The sequence below is a fragment of the Myotis brandtii genome, unplaced genomic scaffold (assembly GCF_000412655.1).
Source record: "Myotis brandtii unplaced genomic scaffold, ASM41265v1 scaffold237, whole genome shotgun sequence".
Classification (NCBI taxonomy): domain Eukaryota; kingdom Metazoa; phylum Chordata; class Mammalia; order Chiroptera; family Vespertilionidae; genus Myotis; species Myotis brandtii.
This window is the reverse complement of record NW_005358943.1, coordinates 1,510,176-1,531,770: the sequence shown is the minus strand read 5'-3', so window position 1 is coordinate 1,531,770 and position 21,595 is coordinate 1,510,176. Positions and strand designations below refer to the sequence as shown.

General features: G+C 34.2%; 1 protein-coding gene across 1 annotated transcript in view; it reads left to right on the top strand.

Annotated features, from left to right (window-relative positions):
- PIK3C2G (phosphatidylinositol-4-phosphate 3-kinase, catalytic subunit type 2 gamma) overlaps positions 1–21,595 on the top strand; it is a 276,367-nt gene that overhangs the window by 231,607 nt on the left and 23,165 nt on the right. The window contains exons 30-31 of the mRNA XM_014540168.1: positions 11,951–12,026; positions 21,071–21,165. Coding sequence (XP_014395654.1) covers positions 11,951–12,026; positions 21,071–21,165 — 171 coding nt within the window. The remainder of the gene's footprint in view (positions 1–11,950; positions 12,027–21,070; positions 21,166–21,595) is intronic.

The window sequence follows — 21,595 nt, the reverse complement described above, 5'->3', positions numbered from 1 at the left end:
ATTCTTTTTATGTATTGCTGTATTTAATTTAACATTTTCTTTCATATTTGTTTTCAAATTTGTTTATGACAGAAACGGCCTGAAGTTGTTTTGTGTTATAATGTCCTTACCAGGAATAAGAATCAAGAATATGCTGGACTCATAATACTATTATTTGCAAAAAATTCTTGCTTTTTTTCCTACTCTGTAGAAGAGTTTCTATAAAATTGGTTTTATAACTTTAATTTGTAAAGCCATGGAGGTCTTGAGATTTCATTTACTTAAGAGTTCTAGGGCAATTCACATTTTCTGGTTTTTGTGGGGAGGGGTCTATGTATAAGTTATAGTTCTCTGGGAATTTTTGCTACTTTATTGGCATAAAGTCATTCACAGTGTTCCCTCATAATATTTGTAACATTTATAAGATCTGAAGAGATGCCCACTCTTTCATTATTCATTTACATATGTCATTTCCTAAGCAGTCTTGTCAGAGGACTATGAATTTTACTAATCCTTATCAAGACTGAAATGTGGACTTTATTGGCCCTCTTTATTATATTATTTTAATAATTTATTTTTATGTTTATTGTTTCCTTCCTCTGCTTCCTTTGGTTCTATTTTGCTCTTCTATGTATACCGTCCTCAGATAGTTACTTAACTTGTTTATTTTCAACCTAGACATTTGGCCTTCAATATAGTAGATACACAGATATCCTATTATTTTATTGATTTTTAGCAAATATAGACTCGAGAACATTGTGCTCCAATATTACTTCCAGTTGGGAGACTCAGCTGGAATGCCGTTATGTATCAAAAGACAAGTGCCTGAGCACTTAAAGGGATATATAGTACTTAACTCAATTCTGAGTGAGGCAGAGAGGCATCCCAGACAGTATGGCACTCAAATTGTTATTAAAGGGCAAGTAGAAGTTGGTAAAAAGAAATTGGGGAAAGTTGTGCTAGACAAAGGGAACTATAAGGACAAAGCATCCATTATGGTTATATGCGTTTCTCTTGTTCTGTAGTTTAAACAACTCAGTAACTATATTCATTCATTTTTTACCCATGGATAGTACAGTTATAAATTCATCAATACTAAATAAATATTTTAAATAAAAATAACAGAATCATTAGCATATACTAACTTATGAGATTTTAAAACCTAAGAGATTGAGTTTGCATCTGAAAAGTATTTAGTTGTCTCTTATTTATTCTTATAGCTTACCAGTTTTTTCTTTTAAAGAAATTAGCTCATGCTTCTAAAACATACAATTCATTTACTTATATACATAAACTACTACACTAACAGTGATAAATAAGATTTTAAAATGTGTAGAAAACAAAACATTTGGGGGGAAACTTAGATAATGTTACTAAATAAATAGTAATGTAATTTTGATTTTTTTCCTCACTCCAGTGTCTAGTCCCCCACATGAACCCCCTGACAGAGACCTCTAGGTTGATAAAAGCAATCTTGAGAATCCTGCTAGCTGCCAGCTCGGAACAGGCTCTTCTGGTTAGCTAAGAGCCTTGGCTGCTCATACTCGTAAAGAATGACCAAGGCAACTTTATTTCATTGAGTTTCAAATCCCTTTTGCTTGTTCAAGAATATTGAATATTGACATCTTAATGTTCTTTACTAATTCTGACATTCTCTGAAGGTCATGTCCATTAACTTATGCTATAGTCAAGGACCACATGAATATGGCAGTTGTCTGTAAGGGAAAGAGCTGAGGGGATAGTGGATGGGATTGCCATCTTTGCATGCTGCAGGCTGCCTAACTGATAATAATAAGCTGTTTTTAAAACTATGCCTTTTCAAGGAAATGGACAAAATATCAAGTACCCATTAAAGTGTTGGGATTTGTCCTATTTAGACAGAGGCAAGTAAGTGCACACTGGGATAGGCTTCTGATTTCATCCTAGTGTAACTAGGATGCATGTTGAGATCTGTCTTTTATATATATACTAGAGGCCCAATGCATGAAATTCATGCAAGGGCCTTGGCCCCGGCCCCTGCCCTCCATTGCGGCAGCCCCAGCCCGCCGCCACCACAGCTGAGGACCTCTGTCACCTCTGCCTTGGCCCCCGCCCGCTGCAACTTTGTCTGGAAGGAAGGACATCCAGAAGGCGTCCAGTCTAATTAGCATATTATGCTTTTATTATTATAGATTTGATTTCAGAAAGAAACAGGAAGAGAGAGAAATAGAAGCATCAATGGTGAGAGAGAATTATTGATCAGCTGCCTCCTTCACACCCCCTACTGGGATTGAGCCTGCAACTCAGGCATGTGCCCTGACCAGGAATTGAACCTTGACCTCCTGGTTTATAGGTCAGCACTCAACCACTGAGCAACACCAGCTGGGCTTGATTTCTGTCTTGACATGGCAGCAGGCCATCAATAGGGAACTCCTACACGTATCTGCCCACAGAAGGGGTTCATATAGAAGTGTTAGTAGACTACTGCTATGAGAAAGGAAAGCAAAGGAGTCATGTATATACAGGTAAGGAAAACTTGCAAAGGGGCAGTTTAGCACAGCAAGGCTTAGTGAATATTGTTGCTCATCATAGTCATTGCTGGGGGTGGGGGTGGGCTAGAAGAGGTCAGTGGGGAAGAAAAGGGACATATGGAATACTTTCAAAAATAAAGATTTCTAAAAATAAATAATAAATAAAAATAAAAAGTTAAATTGAAAAATATATTATTATGAGCCCTTATAGGGCATTCTCAATTATATTAAGTCTTGCTTTTTGTCAAGGAAATTAGATAAAGAAGTTGCTTTAAAGTCCAGTATCTGGTATCAGTCAAGTTAGATGGGAAGGAGCTCTCTGGGGGTTGGTCTAAACTAAAGACACAAGAGCAGCCCAGATAGAGGGATGACTATGAATCTCTGAGACTCTCTCTCTCTCTCTCTCTCTCTCTCTCTCTCTCTCACACACACACACACACACACACACACACACACACGCCTATCAATAAAAGAAAATAGGCATAAATGAAGACCACAGTAATACACTATCCCGATATCTCTCCTAATGAGATTGCAAGCATCTGTTTAGACATCTTAGTGCCATACCTATTTGACTTGGGTTTGTTTAGTTTTACACTCTACTCTCAAACTGATAGAAACTTCTTTTCTTCTTTCAATGTTTGCAATTTCGTTCTACTAACAAATTATAGTTGTGATAACAACAATTCCTTTTGCTTCTTTAAATTCTTCTCTGTTTCGGTGGAATTGTGTTGTGATCTGAATAAGATCTGTATAGAGAGCAATATAAACATATAATAAAAGCTATAGAAAATGATTGTAGTACTTAAACAAATGTGAACATTTGAATTTAGTTGAAATATGCAAACAGCAGTTGTTGTTTTTAAAAATTTTAAGCCATATTCATTGTGATTTTTAGCTCTTCTCATATTGTTGTTAATTTCTAGAAGTCCCCTAAAATAAGAAATAATATCACTTAAGGCTTAAGCAATGTTATGCTTTTAAAGCAGAAATCAAATGTCAAAATAAATCCCAATGGGTAAATCCTATCTTAATAGTGAACATATGTTTCTTGTTCCCTGCTTGCTAAACCCAGATGTTAATTACTACATTTGTCACTACATTGCTCTTTTCCTCTTTGGAGCTCGTTGAGATTATTTTGCAGGCAGGATAAATGTCATGTGTGTACCATCAGTAAAACCAAGAGTATTTTTCAGAGTCTGGTAAAATGTTGATGACATGTTAGAACAGGAATTATAAAAGATTCTTTAGAAATTTGCTATTTTTCATAGTGTCATTCTTCCATGTAACTCCAATACGAATATAATGAGTTGAACTACATTAAAGACTGGACATTCTGACAAGCTACTTTATGAAAAAGGCAATAAAATATAATTACTGTTCAACTTTGATTTAAAACACTTCTGGGAATTCATTTTTAAGTTCACATTTTATAGCACTTCCTGGTGTGTGAGAGATAGATTTAACTTATTGTTTTAACTCACTAAAACTAAATATCTTGCAGCCAATTCTAGATATTGGCTGGCCAGTTAATAAATGGGAATTATTAATGTGTTATTTTAAAGATAAGGAAAAAATGATCTCAGTATTGTATTGCATTACTTCTGATCTTTGCAAGTACTTTGTAGTCTTTGAGAACAAGAATTCGTGCATATGAAATAGGAAAACCACAAGTTTTCAACAACTTTGAACTGATAAACTCTCTCAAAATATCAATCATTTTGCCGAAACCGGTTTGGCTCAGTGGTTAGAGCGTCGGCCTGCGGACTGAAAGGTCCCAGGTTCGATTCCGGTCAAGGGCATGTACCTGGGTTGCGGGCACATCCCCAGTGGGAGATGTGCAGGAGGCAGCTGATCGATGTTTCTCTCTCATCGATGTTTCTAACTCTCTATCTCTCTCCCTTCCTCTCTGTAAAAAATCAATAAAATATATTTTAAAAAAATATATCAATCATTTTAAATTATAAATGAATTAGTATAATTGCTAAACAAAATATTAATAAGAGCCTTGAAATTAACAAAATATAAGCTGATGTATATTTTAATTTAAATTTTTTCAATTGACTTTCAAGTCTGCTTTTTATTGAATGAATTTTTAAGTTGAAAGCATTATTAGACATTAAAATCTCATATTAGTTAGATAAACATCTAATCTAGCAAAGAAAGGTATATATAACTACTCATAGAGTAGTTAATATAGCCTATGCATTTACTTAAACAATTGATATAAGAAATCAATAACTGTAGAGTCTCCATGACAAATCCTAAACATTTACTAATTTTTTCAAATATATAATGTTCTACATAAGACAGATATTCCAAATATTTAACAACTGTTAGGACACAGGCACTAAAAAACCAGGATGAGTTCCAGTTACTAATCCACCTTTATGGCCATACAAGCTTGCATTGATTGAATATTTCTGTGTTGGAGAAAACTGTAGGAGAAGCATTAAGGAACAGAGGCAATCAGGAGTTTAAATCTAAACACACTAAGTCTGCATTACCTGTAATACTTTAAGTAGAGAGGTCAAGTGGAAAGTTGACATCGTGAGTTGAGGGAAAAAGTGAGACTGGAAATATAAATATTGGAGTTGTCAACAAATAACTATTTTCCAAAGCCATGAGACTGGATGATATTATTTGGGTGAAAATGTAAATATAACAGAGTCTGAGAACTAGACCATGTAGCACGCCAAGTTAAAGTTTGAAAAGATAGAGGAGAATCAACAAAGGAGAAGGAGCAACCTGTTGAAAACCACAAGAATGTGCTGCCTGATATCCAAGATAGGAAATGATATTGAAGAGGATGAAATGATCAGCTGTTTCAAATGCTACAAATGGGTCAAATATAAAGAATTAACCCCTGGAGTTAGAAAAAAGGGTATCATTGGTGAATTTAACAAGAACAATTAAATGGGAGCATTAGAAACAAAAAAGTCCTAGAATGGGTTCAAAAGAGAATATGAAGAGAGAAATTTGGATTAAATGTAGAAAACAAATCTTGCTCTAAGGATGAATAGGAGAAAATAATGTGCAGGGAAGTGTAGGTCAAGAATTTTGTTTATTGAAATAAATTATAACATATTTGTATGCTGGTAGGAAGACCCGTTGAGGAAACAAACCTTGATGATGCAAGGGAGAAATGAAAGCTTAGCCAGAGACCAAAGTAATGACCTTGAGTAAAGAAGAGAGCATGGGAGCTAGTGCTCAAATCAGTCTCAATTAAAGCACAGACAGTGCACCCATGTAAGGGAATAAAGGGCAGAGGTGAGGTAAGATAATATATGTGTTGCCAAAAGCTTATAGAAATTCTTTTCTGTTTCTGGTTGTTGTTGTTTTATCAATAAGAAGAGCAGCTTTGAGCAGACTGAAAGAGAGGAAAAGTGAACTGGCATTTTGAGGAATGAATCTAAGGTATTAAGTAGTCCTATAGGGGAGTAGAAGAATAAATGGACTAGTGATGGGTGTAGAATTTCCAGAAAATCCCAAACACCAACTTGAGGGTTGTGGGCATGAAGTAATAGTAAGACCAGTAAGCGTGGTTGAGGGATTTCCTCCAGCAATAGTCAGTAAGCCTGTTACAGTTGCAGACTTGGCAGAGAGCAACCAGACTTGGATATTTTGCCAGGTGAATAATAAAATAAAGGGAGAGGGGACCAAAGGAGTGAAAGGAGCATGCAAGGGAGTTATTGAAAGTTTCAACCATGAGATCTAAATTGGCCAAGGAGGGATGTGAAAATATGAAAGGGGTTAGGGCCAGTGAAAAGTCAACAGATTGAGTTTTGTCACTAGAGGGAATGAGCTGGAATGGAGGGAGATGGTAGTTGTAGACAAGGAGGTTAGAAATCAAAATAATGAACAGTCTTCAGTCAAAATCTTGAAGTCAAACGCCTTTAAGACAAAATCAAGGGAAGAAGTGAGTGGCTGAGTAGGATGCAGAATAAGATAGTTAGACAAGAGGAGTTTAAAAACAAAGAATCTACCACAACAAAGGATGATTTGTATGAATATTAAAATAAGTGTGAATTATGATCAGTACTATTAGAGAAAATGACAATGTTCCAGAGTTAAAAGTGTTCAAGAAATCAATGCCAATGACCTAGAAATCAATACACAAGTCCAACAACAAGGGGGAGGGCTGTGTAGTCAGTAGACATGATATTCAATGCAGAGCCTTTTTATAAAAGAAGAAAAAGTGAAGGTTAGAAGAACAATGAGATGCAAAGAGGATACCTACCCCACCACCAGGATCAGGGTTATAAAGGGAACCAGAGAGTGTATAGCCACCATTTCAGAGACTTAAAGAGAAAGCATAATGGAATGCTCAGAGAACATAGTAAATTGACCATATAAGAAATTTTGCTAATGACATTCTCCAAGAATGCTGTCATCTTTCTTAAAAAAAAAATCTGGTAATAGTGCTTTTCTGCTTAAAAGTCATCACGAGGTCACAGTAGCCTTAAGCTTATGCAGAAGACTAGCATGTTATAGGACTCCTATAAAGATTTCTCTAGCTATAGTTCCTCTTCACATCTATAGGCCTTTGTCATTGGTAACACAGGTGGGCCTGGGCTTACTGACCACACTGTATTTTGTGTGTATACTAATTTCAATTAGTCAACCACTTATGCTGTCTGCTGTTCCATTTTCTTGTAAATAGAATAAAATAGTTAAATTTAGAGGAGTATTTTTCCTGAGAAACTATGATCATTTGAAGAATTAATCAGAAAAACATTCTTCATAATGTAAGAATCTCCTAGGTATTTTAGAACATTTTAGACAAGTGGCTTTGCCTAGCAAATGCCAGTTGTACCCTTCAGTAATTGAGACAATTAAAAGTATGCCCATGCATTTTCTAAACACCTCATATTGTAGCATAACAAACTAATATTTTTGTATAAGTATGTTACAAATATTGCAAGGGCATCTTTTGTTTTTATTAGTTAAAACTGACAGCTCTACTTATGGAGAGTCCAGCTGGGTAGAATTATGTTTGTAGTCCATCAATGTAAAAATGGCACCCCTAGAGTTGCTCAATATACAACCTACACAATTAAATGTAGCCACAATGCTTGGGTGTCAATACAAATCCAGTTGAGAACACAGGTTATTAGTCAGAGCAATTGTATTACTAACATTCCTATAATTCTCCAAAATATCCAGCAGTGCAATGTGTTAAAATGCTCTAGAATGCATGCACATAAGTAAAGCTCAATCTGAGAAAATTTTTAAATCGATTATTTTGAGATCCAGCAATATTGCTTTTCTACCCTCTTCATTTCTTTTATTGACTTTTCTCTTCATTGACACTGGATCATGTTTCTTCTCAAGAATAAAAGCAATGTTATTACATTAAGGAATTATTTTTTACTGTGTTACCCACACCAAGAATTATAAATGAGAGCTTCAAGGGAATAATTAGCTAGTGGTGACATTTCAGAGACTAATTGGGAAGATTTTCTGCCTACTGTTGAAGTTTAATAACCATCGGGTGATGAGGTCAAAATGTCACCAGAGAAGAATAATTGACTAGTTTTCAAAAGGCCAAAGAAGATCAAATTTCCTTCACCAAATTCTGCACTGGCTGAAGTTTAACTTTAAACTAAAAAATAAAAATAAATAACAAAAACAAAAAACAAAAAAAAACCCAAAAAAAACAAAAAAAACACCTTGATTTGGTCAACTCCCTGATTATGATTATAGATACATTTTTGAAGATATATTCTTACTAAACAAGGTCAAAAGAGATTTATAGGTAGAGATCAAAATTGGCAAGTAACTAATTTATAATAATGCCTAAAACTGCTACCTAGATAAAAAAAATAATTGCATTAGAAAACCAATGTATTCTATATCTGATGACAGATCTCTGGTTCTGTTAACAAATATTTACTGAGAGAAATACTGTATAAGGAATTAGTGAATAAATGATAATCTCTGTACTTGATATCATATTGATTAAACTAATAAGAGTAGAGAGCATGTGATAAAACTTGGGCACATGGGTTGGGTAAGGTTGGAAAGGATAGAGAAAGGAAGACAAAGATGTAAGAGAGCATGATATACTTCAGGGAATAAATATAATTCAGCATAGTCCAGGATAAAGTACTAGAAGAGAAATGGTGATAGGTGAAGATAGGGAAATGAACAAGATCCCAATTAAGGAAGGTCTTATAAACTTTGTTAAGCAGTTGATCTTTTTCTTAAGAGCAATGGGGAGCCATTGCCAGGCTTTAAGATGTTAGTTATTAGAATTTTATTTTGAAAGGTTCGTTTGGCAATTGTGTAGAGAGTAGATTGTATTAAAGAGCAGCAGGATAAGAGTTGGGTATCTCTGCTATAACTTAGTGAGAAGTAATGATGCTAGAGAGCTAGGAAGATGGCAGTATACCTGGAAGAAGTGAATAGGTGGCCTATTTATGAGATGAAATTCATAGGACTAAACAATTAATTTTACATGTGAGGTAAGAATGGAGAGTCCAAAAAGATACACACTATTGAGTGTGGACACAGAAGTAGCAAATTGAGGGGAAAGAAAATGCATTTAGTGGTGCACTTGCCTTTAGAACAGTCAAAGGAGCCAATAAACAAGTATTCTGATAAAGAAGGCTGAGGCTCTGGAGATAGATCTGGGATAAAGGTTTCAATTTGTGCATCATTATAGAAGCCACCAAAAGGCAAAAGATCACCCAGAAGGAATGTGGAAATGAAAGAGATGGGCCTAGACGTGAGGAACACGAGAACTGAAATCATAAGCAAAAAGAAAAGATCCTGAAAGGAAACCTAATAAAAGATGGTAGAAAAAAATGGAAGAAAAACTGGAAGGACTTAGTGTCATAGGCAAAAGAAAGAGAGCATTTCACTAAAAATGGAATATCCATAAAGCCAGGAGTGGGAACCTTTTTTCTTCCAAGGGCCATTTGGATATTTATAACATCATTCCCTTAATATAATTCACTTAATATAAATTTATGTTGCTATGAAAAAAGCTCCTGGATTTATTGAATTTTGAGTACCACCTGCAGTTGCCTTAGCAGGGCCAGACCAAATGATTTTGAGGGCCTTATATGGCCCATGGACTAGATCAGTGGTTCTCAACCTTGGCTGCACATTAGAATCACCGGGAATCTTAAAATCCTCCTGATTTCTGGGCCTCATCCTCCGGAAATTCTGTTTCTTTGTTATGGGGTGAGGCCACAACATTAGTAACAAAGAAACAGAATTTCCGGAGGATGAGGCCCAGAAATCAGGATTTTAAAAAGATTCCCAGGTGATTCTAATGTGCAGCCAAGGTTGAGAATCACTGGTCTAGATGTTCCCCACCCCTGTAATAAACCAAGAAAATCCCCATTGGATTTGGAAAAAGAGAAAGTGTGTTAGAAATGAGGGTAAAAGCATTTTTAGAAGATAATTAGTGGCAGAAACTTGAATGTGGTAGATCATAAAGTGAGTAATAGTTGAAGAAATGGCACCAATGTGAGTGCTGAGAAGTCTTCCAATAAGTTTGTTTGAATCAAGGAGAAAAATAACAGAATTTAAAAACTGCATTACTTGACAAGATACAATTTCTGCATGAGTATATTTTGTTTGATTTGACTTGTCTCTTAGTTGTTAAAATGGAAAGAGTTAACCCTACTTTGTTCTGGAAGGAAGGAAGGAAGGAGATAAGGAAGGAAGGAAGGAAGGAAGGAAGGAAGGAAGGAAGGAAGGAAGGAAAGAAGGAAGGAGAACATTAATTAAAGTGTAGATTGGAATATTTTGCAAGGTGCTTGAGGAGGAAGGAATAGAATCCAGGTCATAGATGAGGGGATCGGCATTGGATGGTATCTTATTTTGCTAAGGGTGCCATAACAAAGTACCACCAACTGGGTGACTTTAAACAACAGAAATATATTATCTCATAGTTCTGGAAGCTGGAAGTCCAAAAATCAAAGTGTCTTCTTCTAATGGCTGTGAGGGAAGAATATATTCCTGGCCTCTTTCCTGGGTTTATAGATGGCTCTCTTCTCCCTATGTCTCTTCATATCTTCCCTTTATGAATGGCTATGTTCAAATTTCCCCTTTTCCAATAGGCATTGGTCATATTGGATTAGGGGTTCACCTTCCACCAGGATGAACTTATCATAACTTAACTAATTACATCTGCAATTACCCTATTTCCAAATAGGGTCACATTCTGAGATACTGTGAGTTAGTACTTTAAAATATAAATTTGGGGCAAACTTAAATCAACTTATAACAGGTGGAAAGAGAAACACTTCTTTCAGTATTACAGAAAAGGAAAGAGAAAAGATGTCTTTGTGAGTCTATAGATCTGGTGATGAAATTTAGGAGTTGCCATCTGCCTTTTATTTTCTCTAACATGGAAACAAAATCATCAGAGGGAAAGGAGTCAGACTTGGAAGTTTATGTTTCCTGGGGGAGGTTTGAAAGAACCTTTGCACAAAATGAGAGAGAAGGCTAGCCAGGGTAAATGTCAGGCGGCTTTGACATCAGTCTATGATAATTAGTGCAAATAATCAATTATTGAGTGAAGTCCTTCGGATAATAATGTAAGCTCCCATTGGGAGGTCTGCTTTGGTTCTCTAATGGCTTAAAATAAAATGTGTGCCAATTAGCTAAGGAAAAGCTGTTGTCAGGTTTACCAGTTAGCCCATTCATTTGGAGACCAGATTACATTTCAGTCTGTTTGTCATCATTCCAGTTTAATGGAAAAGCACACATAACTTGAATTTGTATTAAAGCATTTAATATAATCTGTTTCTTCCACTAGATTGTGTTCTGAAAAGGGATATCACCTTACGCATCTTCTGTTTTTAAATATCCCCTAGCATTCATTGATACCACTGGTGTGGTCAATACTCAGTGAGCATTCCTAGCATTGAACCTTGAGGAATAATGGTTACTCACTAAGTGAACATCAGTGTCCTACTCAGATGGAATTTTTCTCTGAAGACCTGTCCAAGGGTACACATTTTTTAGAAAAGTAAGGTGTGAGATTCATGCAAAATTGTAAAATTCAAGAATGCAAATGTTACCTGGCCAGTGTTGCTCAGCGGCTGAGCATCTACCAATGAACCAGGAGGCTGTCAATCAATGATTCTCTCATCTTTGATGTTTCTATCTCTCTCTCTCTCTCTCCTTTCCTCTCTGAAATCAATAAAATATATATTTTTTAAATAATGTATACATAGTAAGCTCCAAGAGCAGAGCCCACCTGAGCTTCTTGAAGAAATGTAATCAGATGTCCAAACATAAAAAATTAGCTTAATGTAGGGTAAAATTATAGCATTGACTTAATAAACTTACTAATGTATTATTCCTTTTATGGAATCTATAGCAGGTATCTATTAACAAACAATTATAGATTTTAGGTCAATGTTTTCATATACCAGTATAAAAGAACAATACATAAATATAACATATTAAGAAATATCACATTTTGTCTTGTTTTTCAGAATGATTGTGTTCTTGAATTTTTCCTCTCTGAGCCTGTGCAACAAACACTTGAAGAATCATCACCTTTGTTCCTCGGCAAGTAATTTTATCATTATTACTATGCACAATTATCAAGTTTCAATATAATTGTGCAAAAATGTCACAACTATAATTTTTTCAATTTGCAAATTAAAATTTCTTTTTAAGAGTGAGGCTTTAAGAGTATTTTCTAACCATTACCAAAGCTTCTTAACCCTTTATAATATGTCCTTCAATTTATATTAAACTCAGTTGTGTTTGTCCAATTACAATAACTACATAACATTATAGTATTAACTTATTTCAATTAATTGTGCATTGAGATGGAATTGCATGTCAGAGACAGAGTTCCTGCTTCCCTGTGTAGGTCAATATTGCAGTTTATTCAACATCTTAGGAAGCAACACAAAATAGGCAATAGTAATGATCATTAATTATCTAGTGGTTTCATTCCTATCCTTTAAAGCCCAATAATTACTCCACCTCCCTTATAAAGTCTTCTCCTATTACCAGGATCCCAGAATAGCCCAGCACAATTATTTACCCCATTCTGCCAAATGTGGACAAATTCTAATTAACTTTTCTACCATTTCTTTTAGATTGGCAGAGACTCTTTTTGAATGTCCTATCAATTTGTAATATAGATCCATTGTCAGTGGCCATCCAATACTAATTCTGGTTTTTGTGTCACACAAGATTAACAAACCCATAGTTTGCAACCTTCCATCTTCATTTAATCCAATCCACCTCTGATTCTCTACCTTTAAGATTAGGCCCGTTTGTTTATCACCTCCTCTTGCATCTGACACCCTAGTTACTTACTCCATAGGGGTGTACAGTTCTGTACAACCAGACCTGATTGTATCGTGTAATCGTGTATTAAGTTGTATATTTATGCTTATGTCTGCCTTGCATCTGATAGACTGAAAATAACTTTAAACCAAGGTCACTAATCCCCTACTACACATTGCTCTATGCTCAAAAATCCTAAATTTATATAGGAGAATTGTGACTCTCTCATCCCCTCATATTTTACTCATTTGACATCACTGAGATACTTTTCTTATATAACCAAACCATGTACAATATTAAGTAAATAAAGCAATTTCTTACATTTTATAGCACATATCCAATAAATAATTGTTCCCACAATATATAATATTTCTTGTTCTTATTGTCACAATTGACAAATATCTAGCAAATGTCTTCTTTTTATTTTTATTTATTTATTTATTTTTTTACAAATGTCTTTTTAAAAACACTATTACTAGGGAGATTTTTTTTACAATCAAAATTTATAAATTCAAAAAAAAACAAATTTAAAAAACAACATAAGGTTGCAGATCTCTAGAGATGGCAGCCTTCTAAAAGGTGCTAGGTTGACTTCTATTCTGTCACTAAAGTGCTTAAAGAAAATTGTCTCTCTGTGCTTCAAAAAATTAAATTTTGCATCACTGTCAAATTTTTAATGTTGCTGATAGTATTACTTCTCTGTAACATATTCTGAAATATACCTGCACACACAAAAATTGGGATTATTATCATAAAAACTAAAGTGGCTTTTTAATAATTCTTTCTGGTTTGTTTATTTCTAACTACATTATACAATACTCATGATTTGCTTTGGCAGTTATGATCGACACAATATTAGAATCTCAATCTTTTTAGATAATAGGTTGCATATGAAATTCAGTCTATTATCTTAAAAGAACAGAACTATCTTAGCAAACTGTGCAAATCTTTACAACAAACAAGGATTCACAGAAAGTTGTTCCTTATATTTTTAAAATTATTTTCTTTAATATTTCTAAATTCTTAATACTTTTGTTAGAAGATATCAGCTGATTCTAAACAAGATGCACAATATTTTTTAAGCACCATTCTTTCAGTTAGTTGAAACTTTGAGCTTATGTTGTTAAATGATTACAGGATAAAATTATTCAAGCATATTAAAGTATTTGTTTACATAGGATGATATTAAGCAAAAATCCCAGACCTCACCATTTTACTACCCCTACTAATAAATTGAAAGAATGAATTCTGGCTACCTATAGATGTAGGCATATGACCTATAAATATCATATTAGTAATCATTTATAATCCTGGGTCTGAAAGATAGTAATAATCCTTTGTCCTTCCTAACTAAACATGCCTTATTAGATAATAAAAGAATTTATTTATCTCAAGTGCCCACCCAATCATCTCTCTGCTTTGATTAACACTTTTCCTTGGTTTCCCAGAGCCCTTAGGCAGTGCCTAGGTCATGGGCCTGTAATCTGTGCAGTGACACAGGGCACAGGGCTTCGAACTTGTCCTGTTCTTGTTTTATCACTCTGCTATCACTGTCTTGAAATTCTTAATAATTTTTGTAAAAGAGACCCAACATTTTTATTTTGCATTTTTATGTCACTGAGCTTCACAAAGTACGTAGCTGACCCTGCCCTTGGAATAAAGACCAAAATCCTCTTGATAGCATCCAGGCAGAATCTGGCACCCACCAATTCCCTTCCCAGTCCAATATCAGGTCCTTCCCCGTCTTGATTCTTGTCTCTTTTTAGTACCTAGATACCTTACAGATGCAATTTTCTCTGCCTGGACAACTTCAGTCCTATTTCACCTTCTTCATCCTTTTGTGCATCTTCCAGATATCATTTCAATTGTCCTTGCTCTATACTTTTATTTTGTAGACTAGATATCTACAAAGGCAAAATCCACATTTGTATGACTCACCATTGTATCCTCAAGCTTAGCACAGTGTCTGGCCTACTATATAGATGTTCCATAAATAATTAAGTAAATGTTTGATGATAGACAGAACAACAGTGGAAGACACATGGGTATTCTCTACCAAGGTAGCTTGTTCATATTAAAAGGACATGAGAGAAGAAACCAAAATCCAAAATCATGCTACTCTTCCCACACTCAACCACTTCATGTGAAAATGCCTTGGCACAAGAAATGCAATAACTCCCAACCACTAGAAACCCCCTGAAATATCACTTGGAAAAAAATCTTCTACAAATTATCACATTAAATATGATGGATACCAGACACTAACCAAAATGTTTCTGGATTTTATCTTATAGGTCTTTAACTTTCTAATGACATGATCTTCTATACTTTCCCCAGATTAATACAGTCCGTGTTAAATAATAATACCTCCATAACAAAATAAAATTATTCCTCCTCCATCACTACACAACTCTGACACACAGAAGATAGATTTTTGTCAAAGTATAGAAACAATAGCTTAGGTAATGGAGTAGAACATGATCAAAGACAACAGTTGCCAAGGTTAAGAGAATAAACTAATGAACATGTTTAGATGCCACAGATAATTACAAATGATTGCAAACAAGAGCTTTCAATCATTACTTCACATCACTATCTCCAATTTGAATTGTTCATTTAAAAGGGAACTTGAAGCCATGTTCTAGCTACTTTCTCTGGTAGCCAGTAGTTTCAAAGATTATAAAGATTGTTAAAAAAAAAAAGAAGAAGAAAATAAAAAGAAAAAAGAAAGAAATCACAGGCTAATCTCACTAAATATTATTGAGAAATTCTAAATGAAATGTTAGCCAAAATAATTCAATAGCACTAAAAGAATATAATTTATTTTGACCAGAAATGCAAGAATGGTTCAATATAGTTTACTGTACATAGTATATAATTCATGTTATCATGTTAATAGATTAAGGAGAAAATCATATGGTTATTTTTATAGACCCTGACAAGGCATTTAATAAATTTCAATAAACTTTCCAGACAAAACACTGAGATAAAAACAAATGGGTAATTCCTTAACATGAGAAACTGAATCTATCTTGTCTAACCAAAGCCTACATCAGGCATGACAGAGAAACAATATAAAAACATTTCCACTACGTTATAAAATAGGCCTATGCCCATGATCTTCATGATAACATCACATTGTGCTCAAAACACTAGCCAACATGGGGCTCATTCCTTGACCTCCTTCAGGTCTTTGCTCAAATTTACCTTCTCAATGAGAAGTACCCTAATCATCCCATCTGAAAGGGCACCTTCCTTTTTCTGGTAGTGCCTTTTTCATTTTCTTTTCTTTTACCATTTATCACATTCAGCATATTATAAGTTTTTATTCATAACATTTCTTGCTTTTTTATATCTCCCCTGCTACTGTAAAAATGCCAAGAGAAATTTTGTCTAATCTGTTCCAAAGACCTAGAACAGTACCTTTTTTCATAATAGCCCAATAAATATTTGTGAAATGATTAAATGAAATGGAAAAATAAAGCATAAACTTTAGCAAGGAGAAGAAAAAATTAATAGTTTGCCAGTAATATGATCAAATACCTATAAAAATAAGAATCAACTGAAAATCTATCACAAATTATATATATACATATATATACATATATATAGATCACACAATAATAGCAGCAAAAAAAAGAAAAATAAAGAAAGGAAGGAAGGAAGAAATGTAACAGAAAATGTGCAAGGCCAAATGAATAAAACTTTAAGAACATCACTGAGTGATTTGAAAGATGCCTTGAATAAAGGGGAAGACATAGCATGCTCTTGGATAGGAAGATTCAACATCATAAAGATGTAAAATATTTCTAATTTAATTTTAAATATAATTTTAAAAATATGTTTAACTAGATAAGCTAATTCTACAGTTCATAAATAAACAAAAGCAGGAAAACTTGGCAGGAGGACAGAAAAGAAGTGAGACTAACCCTACCAAATATTAGAAACATATTACAAAATCATCAACAATTAAAACAGTGTGGTGTCAGTGCATAAATGGAAGAATAAATGGAACATAATAGAATGTTGATAGAGTCAAATACACTCCAGAATTTAATATGTGGCAAAACCAGAAAGGCAAAATTTAACAAATATTTTTGGGTTACCATACTCCCCACATATGCTAGGACGAATGCCAAATGAATGAGAGCTTTTAAATGTAAATAATGAAACCATATATGTGACAAAGAAAACATGAAAAAAATCCCTTATAATCTTGGGATGAGCTGTTAAAGCTGTGACTATAAATCCAGAAGCTGTAAACATTCTGTGTGATACAAAATTCCATAGTATAATCCATAAAAATACAAATTAAATGCAAAATGGATGAAATATTTGCAATTTATCACAGGCAAGGAATTGATTATCTAATTTATAACCATCCTCTAGAAATTGGTAAGAAAAAGAACAATCAAACAGAAAACTACAAAAAGATAATTCACCAAATAAAAGAAAATTCAAGTGGCTCTTAACCAAATGAAAGGATCCTCAATTTCACTCATAAGAAAAATTAAAATTACTCTGATACCATTTTTAATTCATCAACGTTGGCAAAAATTTAAAAATTTAATTAACAAGCTTGGATACAAACCAGCAGGCACTCTCATACACTGCTGGTGGTAATGCAAATTGGTACAACCTCTATGGAAGCCAATTTGCAACATTTATCAAAATTACAAATGCAAATACCCTTGACCAGAAATTCTCCTGTTGGAAACTTCTCCGATGACACTTGTGCAAAAGTACAAAATGACACTCACGCAAGGTTAGTCACCTCAGCATGGCTTCTAACAACTGGAAACAATCCACCTGCCCATCAATGGGGAACTGGTTAAATAAATTATGGTATTTCCACATAATAGAATAATATGAAACTATATTATTTAAAGTATTTAAGATTTTATTATTGATATGAAAACATTTCCAAGATCTTTGTGTAGAATAGTAAATACGTGTGGAAACTGGGTAGACAGATGTTAAAAATGGGAGGGAGTCTATTTACTGTATACTTTTAAAATGCATTTTCTTTTTTTTATTGTCTAAAGTTTTACATATGTCTCCTTTTTACCCAATTGACATCCCCCTCCCACCCCAGCCATTCCCACCCCGGGCAAGCCCCCACTGCACCAGTGTCTGTGTCCATTGGTTATGCTAATATGCATGCATACAAGTCCTTTGGTTGCTCTCTAGCCCTCGCCCTCCACCCCCACCATTTGTCTCTGGATCTATTCTTGTTCATCAAATTATGTTGATCATTATATCCCACATATGAGTGAGATCATGTGATATTTATCTTTCTCCAACTGGCTTTTTCGCTTAGCATAATGCTCTCCAGTTTCATCCACTGCATGAAAGAGCATTTTCATTTTTTAATCATGTGGATATATTATCATCTGAAAACAGTAAAATTTTGAAATTCTATTTTTAGCATTAGTGGACACATGATGTATAATGAGCACTGTATTAACTGCTGTAGAGCCAAGCATTCAAGTATTTCAATACAATCATCCACAGGATCAGTAATATTTTAACAATTCTTGTGTTACCATAAATGGTTAGATCAAGTATGACCAGATTCCCCCCAGACTAACTGGAAGCAAAAAATCAAAATATTCTAGCATATTCTTATTCATATAAAGTTATTCTCAAAAGTTATTCTCTGGATCTTTCATTAAAACTTTTCCCCTTAGTGTATTGCCCTCTTGTCTTCCCCTTTATAGCATGATGTTTAAAAACACAGGCTTTAGAGATCATTTGACTCTGCACCATTTGTTGTCTGCACAACCTTGGACCTGATGCCTCAGTTTCCTCATGTGCAAAATGGAGGTAACCAAACTTTATAGAATTGCTGTGAGGATTTAGTGAGTTCATGTACTTAAAGTTCTTAGCCCGATGTTTGGCTCACAGTAAGAGTTCTAGAAATACTAAGTATCTCTACTATTACTGTATTGTTCTCTGGGCCTGAATTTTCACTGGATTCTGAACTCTGGCATGCTTTTGACGGACACTCTGGTTACACATCTGGCATGAGAGGTTTAGCCTGCGATATCATCTCCAGTCAGGTCAAGTAACAGTTTACTTAAATTGGTTACCATTTAGACACTCAATCATAAATTTATGCTAATTTCCACCTTTGAATTAAAACTCCTCAGCGTAAACACATTGAGTTTCTATCTAATAACCTTTTCACTCTTTAATTCAAAAATAATTTTCATTGTACATCAACAAATTATCAGCATTTTAGCATGCTCATACCAAAAGTTCAACACTCTAAATTTTTATTACAAAATTCAATTTATCTACAAAATCAAATTCACTACTACACTCAGATTTATTTTATATTTCTGTAACTAACAAAGCCTCTCAGTCATTGTAATCAAGTTTTTTAAGGGAGAAATTTTTGTTATATTTATGTAATTACCATTTCAGTTGTAAGAAACACTCAATGCCAATTTCAATTACTTCAATGTCAATAATTCACATTAATAAAAGTAATTTACATGACCTCCTTACAATATGTAAACTATTCTGATAAGTATGTAAAAGGCTTTGGAAGAGGAAGCATACAGTTGAGGTTTAATTTTCAAATGTTAGAAAGGATTAGAGACTAAAATTGGCTATCAGAAAATTCACTGGGGACCACAATGAGCCCACAACAGAACATTACCAATTCCTTGTTATTAATAAATTTCTTCTTTCTAAATTCCTTCAGAAAACATACTATCAGAGATTATCAAGGGAAATACTATAAAAACTGTAAATTATGCTTAATCCTTGGGCTATAAACTGGAAATTTTTAATTAAAAAACTAAAGCCTTCATATTAATAATGGAATGATGTAACTTGAAAGTAAAAATGAGGTTACCTTTGTTATTAAATAAATTTTTGTGACATTATGGGTCAAGTACTGATTTATATATCTCTTGGAGATGTAAGAAAAAAAATGTAAGCCCTGAGGGAAATTGTAATCCACAAAGCAAATTGAGACATGTAAGATAACTAAGATATAAATATTAAGTGATAGGCTGACCTTAGGGGGTTCATAAGGAGGTGACCACAGAAACTATTTTGCATTTTAAATAGGTCTTATAGAATGAAAAATGTTCAATAGCCAAATGTGGTGGAAGAAACCACTTCAAGAAAAAAGGGGAGTAATCTGAGTAATGACTGGAAGAAAATAGCACAGAGATTTTGTAGAACTGAACACAGAGACTACAGTATGGAATAATGATTGTGGGGAATAAAACAGATTCAAGAAGAAGCTACAACACAAGGCTGAGAAATTCATAATTTTCCATAAGTAATGGAAAGCTATGAACAGTACTTTGATCAAAAGAATAGTTTTCTAAAAGTTTTCATAGAAATAGTATAATGGTATTTGTGTACAAATAGAACTGGTGTCTGGAGGAGGAGAAGAGAATGTTCTAGAAGTTCAGCATAAGATACATATGAGTCTGAACTAGATGTTGTGGAACTAAAAAGAAAGAGATGACTATAAATATATGGTGAAAGACTATTAGTAAGAATAGATATTTATTGAGAGATTATATTATAAAAACTTTTGAGTTTTACCAGTTAATCATCTTAACCCTCTGAAGTATATAACTATCATCTCCATTTTACAGAAGTGGGTTAATTTATTCATTAATATAGTCTAAGTATAGTGTTGGGACCCAAACCCCAGACTCACTGACTTCTAATACCAACACTATCAACCTCTATACTTTCTAATTATTAGAGCTCATCGTACTTAATATTGAGGAGAAAACTGGAGCCAAAAAATGACACTGAAGTTTCAAGCTTAAACAATTAGGAAAATAATGGTATCAATCAAAACAAAACATGACCCAGCAGGTGTTGCTCAGTGGTTGAGCTTCAACCTATGAACCAGGAGGTCATGGTTCAATTCCTGGTCAAGACACATGCCTGGGTTGCGGACTCGACCTCCAGTGTGGGGTGTGCAGGAGGTAGCCAATCAATGATTCGCTCTCATCATTGATGTTTCTCTCTCTCTCTCTTACTCTTCCTTCTTCTCTGAAAACAATAAAAAAATATTTTAAGAAAAATTTAGGAATAAACAAACAAAAAATAACATGGCATATAAGGAGGAAGAGTTGGTTCAGGAAATTAGATACAAATTTCATCTTTTATCTACCCAGTTTCCTGAAAAGCATTATGTTTTCAGCATGACCTGAAGAATGTTTCTTTTGCATATTATCCATTAGTCCTGTTTTAGTCTTTAAATGTTTAATTTATCGTGTGATAAGCCATTTCCACTTTAACCCACTAGAATTCTATTGTTTTATCAGGTGAGACGTTTCCTGACAAGGTGCCTAAGGTGCAGTTAGTCATCACATATGAAGATGTGAAGCTAACTATACTAGTGAAACACATGAAAAACATCGTAAGTTTGTCATATCTGATGAGAACCATGGAAACCTATATTTAAAAATTACTTGCCTCTGTTGAGCAATTAATGTCAATATTAGTGAGAGAAATGGCGCCAGCCACCAAGTTTAAGTGAGGAACAATGAACCAATTACAATGTTCTTCTCAGTCTGACTGTGATCCTAGAGGATTATAAAATATTTCACGTGGTAAGTCCTAGAATGAAAATCAGATTGTATTCCAAATGAAGTGTCAGAAAATGCTAGTGAAAAAGCTTTGAGAAAGCAGAACAAGTTGGAGTACTAAGAGCTAAAGGAAAAACAGCTCAGTCCCAAGAACTGACATCTATCCCATCATGTTGAACTTGCCAGAGAACTGATTCATCTCTTTGGGTAGTGCCGGTACCTTGCCTGGGAAGCCAGGATGTCTTATCTTAGAGCAGTGGT